We start from the raw sequence: 9,198 nt of genomic DNA, 5'->3' as shown, positions 1-9,198 counted from the left end.
CGTACAGTACCTACGTTTAAAAATACTTACTGTTACTGTTTCTTGACGGTCCCATAGTGGATACCCCCCTCCAACTGAGGGGTGACTGAAATCTTCTCGAGGCTGAGGCGTAGGGTTAGAGCCGGCGTAGCTTGATTTGACGTTCATAAGCGCATTGTAATATGCCTACTTGGAAAATAAATATTTCATTTCGAAGGAAAAGCTTTTCGCAGTACATCTGTAAGTCCTACTTTATTTTGTTACAAAGCCGTTATACACATGTATGCCTTTTAACAAACGCAGTAAAATACCATAGTTGCCTACTTTTTATAGCAGATATCGAAATATCCGAAATAAGACATTGGAAAAGTTATAACATAGGTATGTCCAGTCTTTTAGCCCTGCCCACCGAATAATTAGCATCCACATACCGTATGTCCACTAAAATGTATCTTATTTATTCAAACATGAAGTATAAGGGCCCATTTAGACGGTACGAGAACTCGCATACGAGTTTCATTACATTGTGCTATTTGATGGCTGTGCAAAATTGTATAAATCTCGACAGCCCGCAATGTAACTAAAATCGCATGCGAGTTCGCACGCCGCCTTAACCCCTAGAACGCCGTTGTCAAAAATTTGCTACTGAATTAATAACTTTCAATCTGTTAATTAGTTTAAATTGCTTGGGACAGATGTGGAACAAGGCGCTTGAGGGGTTATGGTGACCCTGTTAGGGTGATCGACGCGGAATCGGCTGTAGACCAAAAATCGCTCGTTACATTATTAGTATGAAGACACAAGCATCGTCATCGCTGAACGCATGTTTATACTAACTAGCGAATTTGGTCAGCGAAAGCCGATTCTCCGTCGATAGCTATGGGGAGACCCTAATTTAGAAGCTATCAAACAAGTGCTTCTAAAATAAAACTAATTTCATTAAAGTGCAAAGAATTTAATGTTTGTATTTAGTATCTTTAAGAATACAAGTTAATTCACTCGCATATAGCCATATTGATTTTTTTTTTCTTATAAAAAGAGATATAATATCGATATGGTTTTGCGATATTCGAAGTATGATTCTTTTTTGCTATTGTAATATAGTTAGGTCTCGATTTAGTGCTCTAAAGTCTTTCGGTAAACATTTGTTTATACACAGTTTGATGATAACGTGCGATATTGCCAGATATTTCGAGTGAAGTCTGGCAACTTTGCGCTACTTACGAATTCATCTGGTTTTACATTCAAAAGTGTGTCCCCGAAAGAATCTTCCATCTTTATTTTATTTAGATAGGAAATCTTTATCTATACGATAAATTATTGATTAGCATTGTTTATAAACAAGTGTTTATCATAACTCGGTCAACAATGAAATTAGATACATGATACCCAAAATTATCTGTAAATTAATCATTAGTGATTTTGTATAAAATTATAAATATTTAGTCGATGTAACGGATCTCGTTTCGTTGTTGACTGTACTTCCAATAAACAGTTTTTTGTAAGAGATGTACACTCGGCATTAGTGAAAATAGTTTTGCTGTCGTTTTTTTACTGTTTGCTGTGCTGGGTGTACGTGAATAAGCCAACTGCATTATAATATACAAGTATTTGTTAAAATAGATATTTGGATGCACGCTGTTATTCTTCAGAATAATTCTTCGCCGTTCGAAATAATTTCAAGATGGCGCCGTCACCGCTTGTCCCATTTGTCGTATCAAACTTTTTTGTCCTGGATTCCCTGTCCTTTAAGTTAAAACTCATAAGTAGCTACCACACGATCGCAAGGCACCGCGGCCTCGAAACTTTTCATGTAAGAGCTAGAAAAAAAAACTCTCGCTCTCACTTACCGTATAGAATGTATATGGATTACCTTGGTGCGGTGTGCTCGAGTGTTAGCACTGATAGAACAAAACTATGCAACATCTAATAAAAAATGTATGGTAGAAGCTCTGTTATATTTTAATAGTAACTTGTATATTTATAATGTGACTGGTATCTAAGCTATAACCAGACTGGACCCCCAAGTTCCATAGACTAGCTGTGCCTAGTCAAGCGCCGCCCGCCGTTGGGTCAACTCGGTGAAGGTTACATTATTTGACCAGAAATGTACCTTAACCCCTTATTCATAAACGTTCACTAAAGTTAATAACCCGCTAATAATCGTTTGTCCCTTTCCGATGTATTGGTACGATGGAAAGGGACGAAACATTTTCGTCGGTTTGTCAACTTTAGTAAAAGTTTATAGCCTGAAAAAAAAGAGTAGAAAAAATTAGGGGCGCCACCGTCTATGTAAACCGTATTGCATGTGGTAACAATATACTTTGACACTTTTGAATAAGTTAAGTGTTGCTATGATAGAAAACAATGTTCCATTTTTACTCTCTTTTACCAAGCTGTATGATATGAAGGGGGGGGGGGGAGTCTGTAGGGGCTATTTTTGGTCAAGTATATTGGCAAAAGGTATTGAAGGTTGTGAAGTTTTATATCAAGTGAAGGATGTCTATGGTACGTATCGTATCGAAGATGGAAATGAATGGAAGGAATGTGGCTTTCCTTCGGGTCCTTATGTTTCAAAAGTATAAGGAGTTTTTTGTCTGAAATTCCAATAGGAATTCCGATAAACAGGTTCTTAATGCATATGGAATATTAGGACTTTGGTATCTGGTGGAAAACCACAGAAGTCGAAGGTGATAGTCATCCTAATCAAACTTTGAACAGATTTTGTAAAGTGTGGTAATGCCATTAAAAATTAATGACATATTCACACTTTGTCTCTTCAAAGTTAGCTTAGGAAGAAAATAATGGTGAGAATACAAATGTATTATGGTCGTGTGATAGAAATAATTGTATCCGTCTTTTTCTAACAGTGTCATGAAAAGGTTTTCTTTAAAAAAATAAATTTTATTCCTTTCAAGTATGCTGGTTCTGCATGGTCGATTAGCAAGTTCTAGAAGAATTATCATTTTGTATATTAATGATTTTTAAGTGGACGTAGTTTATAATTATTGTATAAGATATTTGGTCCATTTTGTATGTATAGGATTCGGTGTAACGAAAACTTTAGTAAACCTTTTTTATTGGAATAAGCGTCATATTAAGAAAAGTGAAAACACCAAAACCGCAAGAATACAATATCTTTTAAGTACTTTGGTATAGGGTGGTTTTACCTACTTTTATACTACATTCTGGCAAAAAGGAGTACAAATTAAATTAGAGCAACATTGTGCTACCATCCTATTATATTATAGAAAAAAAAAATTTTTTTTCTCGCTCTTTCAAACGACTTGAATAAACTCCCAAGGTCGCGGTGCAATGTGGCCGTTTGTTAGCTACTTTGGTAAGTATTGCCACTTTTTAATTTTTAGACTATTTCAATTAATAGGGTTTCCTAAGTTTTCTTTACACGATGCATGTTGCCCATGGACGGCGGGCGAGCGCAGTGTAGATACGGTTTTATATAAGATGTAGGTAGTTATTCAAATTCTCTACGATGTAACGGATTCTCTGTAATGACGGTGTATCTAAATTACTCACGATGTTTAGGCGACTGTACCAAATGTTAAAGGGAGAAATAAATAAACAATTCAATTATTTGTCGTTTCTTTTTCTTTGCAACCTTTTGAACCAAACAGTAGCTTACTGCTATGGCGCAAGGACCTGAAGAGGATCTTTGCCTTTAACCCTTAATTTGGCAAAGTCCGGTGGGACGGACAGGTGATAAAAAAAAATATTTCGCTTTTTAGGTAGAATTTTATTTAATTTAACATATGGAAAGAGACTCTTTTATGATACATGCTTTGTATAAAAATACTATTTGACCACTGTCAACACTCGTTTGACAGTTACTCGTCAAGATGGCACCGCATCAGAAGTCAACTGTTTTTAGCAAAATATTTATGCGTTTTTCTTTTGGTTTTTGTAAGAACAGGGTATTTCTGTTGTATAAATAATAAAATATATTACATAATAGTTGCAAGTGGTTATGTTTTCAATTTATTTCTCAATTTTTAATACTCATAATCATCATCTAAACAAGTTGTCCGCCGCACCGGACAGTGCCAAATATATACTAAATACGATTTGTCCGCCGTGGCGGACTATGCCAATGATGCGGTGACACGTGTTGTAACAAATTATTATATTGTTTTGTTTATTATTTTGATTTTCTTGTTTTGGTGGCCTGCTTTTATGCTTAGATTTTTTATTTAATCCAACAGCGTGTGGTGCTGGACCAAGCAGTTAAAATTTTGGCACTTTTAGGTATACGTAGTGCGCGAATATTGTGAATGTTACATGTCGCGCGAGGGGCAATAAACATTAAAGAAAACCGGGTAGATCAAAATTTATAATTTCTTTGTCTGCCCCGAACATTGATATAATTAATTTCGGGTAGTTTTGTGTTGTTTACATCTTCGACGACATTTTGCTGGGACATCACTGTCACATCAGTCTGTCGTGATCACGGCCTGTGCAACCTGGCCAAAAAGTCGGAAAAAAGTTAAAATAATGATATTTGACTATAAATATGTGTCAGTTTGATTTTCATACAAAATTATTATATTTGTTAATTTTTAAAATAAATATATGTTAAGAAATACTTGTTTATTTTAAATGACCGTATGTTTGGCAGTGTCCGCCTCAGCGGACATATTAATTTATCCCAATATTTGGCAGAGTCCGCTGTGGCGGACATATTTTTTTTCCAAAACTAATAAATCTAGATTTTTTTAAATATTTTTCGGACGCTTTAAAAACACCTGTTATTCAATATATTAAGTAAAATCGGAAAATTTATGTCACCAGAGTCTCTGCCAAATTAAGGGTTAACATCAAAGATCGATATTTCTTTGTACCAAAAAGTGAACTATAGAATAATCAAGTTTCTCAACTGACTGGAGTGGCAACTGGCTTTGATGAGGCTCTGTTACCTTCCGCTTATGTTACTACATGTTTTATATGGATTCTAGGATTCTATAATATAATAGTGGTGATGGAACATTAATGATAATGAACAGCACTCGATGTAGTTCTGTCTTCCCTAAAGTAAAACAAAAATCATCCTTAAATACCTATATTAACAGTTTCATTTACAATATCTGTCTGCTTTCATTTTGCTTCGTCTGTCTAGCAGTGTCTCGTGTAATGTGCCCTCAGCTTTAGCTCTTTTCAGCTCGGAAACTGACCCATCATTCAGTTTGAGTTTTTTATCTTGGAATTTCTGGAATTTTCTCCTGAAATTAAACAGAATAGACATAATAAGACAATAATAATAAGAATAGATATACTATGAGATGTCCAGTATAAAATGAGCTAGAGGTGGATCAACAATTGAAGTCCCTTAAGTACCTACTCAAAGGCCTTGAATAATTCTGCCCTTTAGTTATTGCTTTGCCGCTTTTTTAATGTTTATTGATATCAGATTAATATAAATTCTGTGTCAGCGGTCGAATGAGTAACGTAGGTATGATGCGACAAACAACTCTCGTGCGACACCGCTCGCCCGTGAGGCCCTACTGATTTGCCCCTCGCGAGGGGTACTTACAGTTCGATACGGTATCGACATGTCAGGCCTGTCTCACTCGCGTGTGTAGGTATCGACCTACACACGCGAGTGAGACAGGCCTGACCATAGTATAAATTCCTATTTGCTTATCATGAATGGAATTTGACAGTTAGGTACTTACAGCCTCTCAATTAGTTTTTTTTTTAATTATCAATTAAATTGCAAGATGTCCAGAAAAATTACAAACTCACACATAGTTAACCTCAACCTCATTGAGGTTCCCCTGTTCCTCATCAGGCAGCACCACGGTGTTCACCTCCTTGGCCTTATTGCTGCGTATGCTGCAGAACTCCGTCTCCCCTGCAGCTGCATTCCAAGCCACAACGGAATCATCCTCCGGGCTTACGCACATGAATTTGTTTAGGGCGCTGAGGATTGCTGTTTTGCCTGTAAATAGTGAGATGGTAAGTAGAAATATAGAATTAATAAAATATATTTTGGGGAAAATTAATGTAACAGAGAGTAATAATTGCACTGACTGGTTTTGTAAATTGGATTCTTCAATTGGACAATCAATGAAAACTTTAGATACTGACCTCGGAACAGAAATAAACAGATATTATGGCACAATCTTTTTGTAGAATGGTCACCACGACACAGGCCTCGCCCAGTGTGGGACCACAGATATAGTTGAAAATTTTATGTAATTTTTTCTAATAAACACATTTTTTTTTAATCTAACGAAAACGTACTTTCTTGCCACACTGGCTCCCATTGCTCCATCGGTCCCACAGCGTCAGACCTACCAATGACCACTCCCTCCTTCGACACTCCAAGATATTTCCCATATCCAGACTTCAGAGCAAACTTTGTCTCTCCGGCTGGAAAAGCTGTGAATATCTCTTCTGGAGCCGGCCCTTCGCCATCCCCGTGAGGCGCTCCAACAGTAAACAAGCCGTTATCAAGTGCCGAAATGTAAGCATTATTTCCAAACTCAATTGATATAGAACCAACTACATCTTCGATTTTCTCCACTTTCCACCATCCCCCGTGCTTAATAGAATCTTCGTCTACTTTAGAACTGTCTGATTTGTCTTTATTCTTCTTGTGTTTACGCTTCTTGGCTCTGAAAACAAATTTACAGAGATTTACAGAGATTAGGTTAATTGCGAAACTAACTGCAAATTCTTAAAATCTGTGAAACCTACTTTGGTTTGTCGCCTTTTAAAATAAGTTTTCCTCTTTTTACTGCAGCATATTCGTCCGCCATGCTAAAATATAATACTTAAGCGGGAAAACGCGGATTTATTGTCCTTTTTCGGAGAAGCCAAGCAATTCAAGCAAAGCAAAGAAAAACGCAACGCAAACGCTCAAATTGACAGCTGACAGTTGGCTGACAGGACTAGGACACTGACATCTGTATTTTTTTCCTGCGTGTCTAGGCAAAGCTTGTAGGCCATACTGCCACATAAAAGAGGTAATAAAAAAAAATTGGTTGTCTGTAAAGTCGGTTTACGGACGGTAGTTTAACGTGATAACGTCAAACATTACAGTAGTATAGACAGGGGCAGTCAGAGTATAGCAAAAGGGGCCCGATTCTGGGACTTTTTTCACGTTTTTTTATTTATTTATTAAAAATACACAAAAGTTAACAGTATTTCACCAAAGCACTTATGTGGTAATATAATTATGTACATGTTAAATTGACATAAATAAAAGCAAACACACTTAAAAGTTAAACTATGGTTATTACATTAATCACCTAAGGAGTGTAGAGTCTATGAACCTTAACCTGTGGGATCCCGATGGCTCAGATATGAGCCGTAAATAATTTTACCAGGTTTCCCGCGTCCTTGAAAATCCTAGTTTCCGTCAACTCCCAGTGGCGCACATATGTGTCCGCGAATTCGTACACCTATGTTTCCCACGCCACAAATTTGAGCCCGAATATCTCATTCTATTTAAAACTTTATTTCTAAAATTATACGACTCAAATTCCATTGGAATAAGTTTCATTCGATTCCTAATAAAGCTCCGGAAAGAATGGTTCCAAACATCCACTCACTCCCATAGAAACAAAACAAGCCATGACCAGTTAAAGTTGGACCTCCGTGCGTAGAGCAACTTCCGCGTTACCGTGTTGACTTAGTGAATATTACTGGGATTTTGCTTAGCAAACAGTAATTAATAGTTGTTTTTTATATATTTATTCTTTATAGATTAATACTAAATACAATAATTTGTTATTATAGTGCGTTTTCTGTGTAAAAACCGCAAATCAAAGTTGGGTCTAAAGTACGTTGTCCGTTACAAAGTGTTTATATTTTCCATCAAAAATATGGTTTTTATTATTTCCATTGTTATTTACTTACCTTATTTTAAGTTCTTAATTATATTATCCATGCAAAATAATAAAAACAGAGCGGATCCAACAATGTTTCATTTGTTACAAAGTGATTACAAAGTAGTGAACAATCGCTCTCTGTTACCGGGATCATGGCCGTTGCGGATCGCGCAATTTTGAAGTAAAAATATAAAGATGTTTTCAAAGGTATTGTTATGTGTTTTTTATACTTGATGTTAGAATATATTATTGGCCGGCGGATTAATAGCATACAAATGCATTTAGATTATAAAACTCTTTTATTTTAGTGCATTTAGTCACCTAGGTCTCATTTTCCTTCTTTCTCTGGAATTCATAAGGTATTTAGAATAATTTGGGCGCTATTGAATTATTTTACGCACATCAACTGAAAGTTCAATTCTTCCTCTTTATAATGATATACATTACTCTTAACTATTTATAAACACTTCTGTCTTACAAGCGAAAAACAACACATAAGTCGTACACTCGTAAAGGGTCAAAAAACCTTGGGAAATACGGAATTCCGCAATCGCGCAGTTGCCGGGAAACAAGGGTGCAAATTTTCGCGGCGCAGATATGCGCCGGCGGGAGACAACGACTAAACGAGTTTTCGGGTCGCGGGATCCCACAGGTTAAGAGTTTTCTGTAAAACACACCAACACTATCAGCAAATATGTCAATATCGTCTGTCTCCAACATGATGCGGTTAAGAGCAGCTCGGGCTCGAGCGGTGCGCCGGCCGCCGCGAACAGGCGCCGCCGCCGCCGCGCCGGCACCGCGCCTGGCATGCCAACCACCACATTCGCTCTTGGCACTTGCAGCCCCATTCTCTCAAGCACGGATGCGTCATCTACTCTATGGTGAAACAGTTGGCGGTAATGCATAATATGCAGCAGTTTCCGTCTGGTTTCTAGAGTTTGAAGACCAACCATTCCTGTTACGAATAGAGATGGATACATATATGGGTAATATCCGTACAGTCGTTTGTAAATGTGCCTACAGAACTTCCTCTGCACTCTTTCTAGCATAGTGTTTTGTTCTTATTAGAAAGAATGCATTAAAATAAGCATCTTTTATAAATTAAAGTTTTTTTTAAACCTACTAATTTAGGAGTTAGAGTGGTGCAAAGTTGCAAAATTTTTCCCGTAGCATTACTAAGGCGCCAGAGACAGAAAGCGATATCGACGGAGCCCCGCTTATTACAGAAACTGCACAGAATAGGAGCCTTCGGCCGTTTGAAGATACCTAACGAACCTAACCTATACCTATATAAAAGTCGTCATTTTGTATCCTAGACCGTTTGCGAGACACGCGTTAATTTTATTAAAGTGCTAGTGCCATTTACTAA

The 9,198-nt window shown here is 37.0% G+C and overlaps 1 protein-coding gene across 1 annotated transcript; it reads right to left on the bottom strand.

The window, feature by feature from the left end:
• Positions 1–5,037: 5,037 nt before the first annotated feature.
• Positions 5,038–6,835, bottom strand: LOC125229603 (protein FRG1 homolog). Its single transcript, XM_048134486.1, has 4 exons — positions 6,694–6,835; positions 6,238–6,611; positions 5,737–5,932; positions 5,038–5,213 (listed from the first exon to the last, which is right to left on the bottom strand). The coding sequence occupies exons 1-4, from the start codon at positions 6,753–6,755 to the stop codon at positions 5,066–5,068; spliced, it is 780 nt and encodes a 259-aa protein (XP_047990443.1). The 5' UTR covers positions 6,756–6,835; the 3' UTR covers positions 5,038–5,065.
• Between the last annotated feature and the right edge of the window lie 2,363 nt (positions 6,836–9,198).

Source organism: Leguminivora glycinivorella, chromosome 9 (genome assembly GCF_023078275.1).
Source record: "Leguminivora glycinivorella isolate SPB_JAAS2020 chromosome 9, LegGlyc_1.1, whole genome shotgun sequence".
NCBI classification, from domain to species: Eukaryota; Metazoa; Arthropoda; class Insecta; order Lepidoptera; family Tortricidae; genus Leguminivora; species Leguminivora glycinivorella.
Note: the sequence above shows the minus strand (reverse complement) of the source record. Positions and strands in the feature narration are given on the sequence as shown.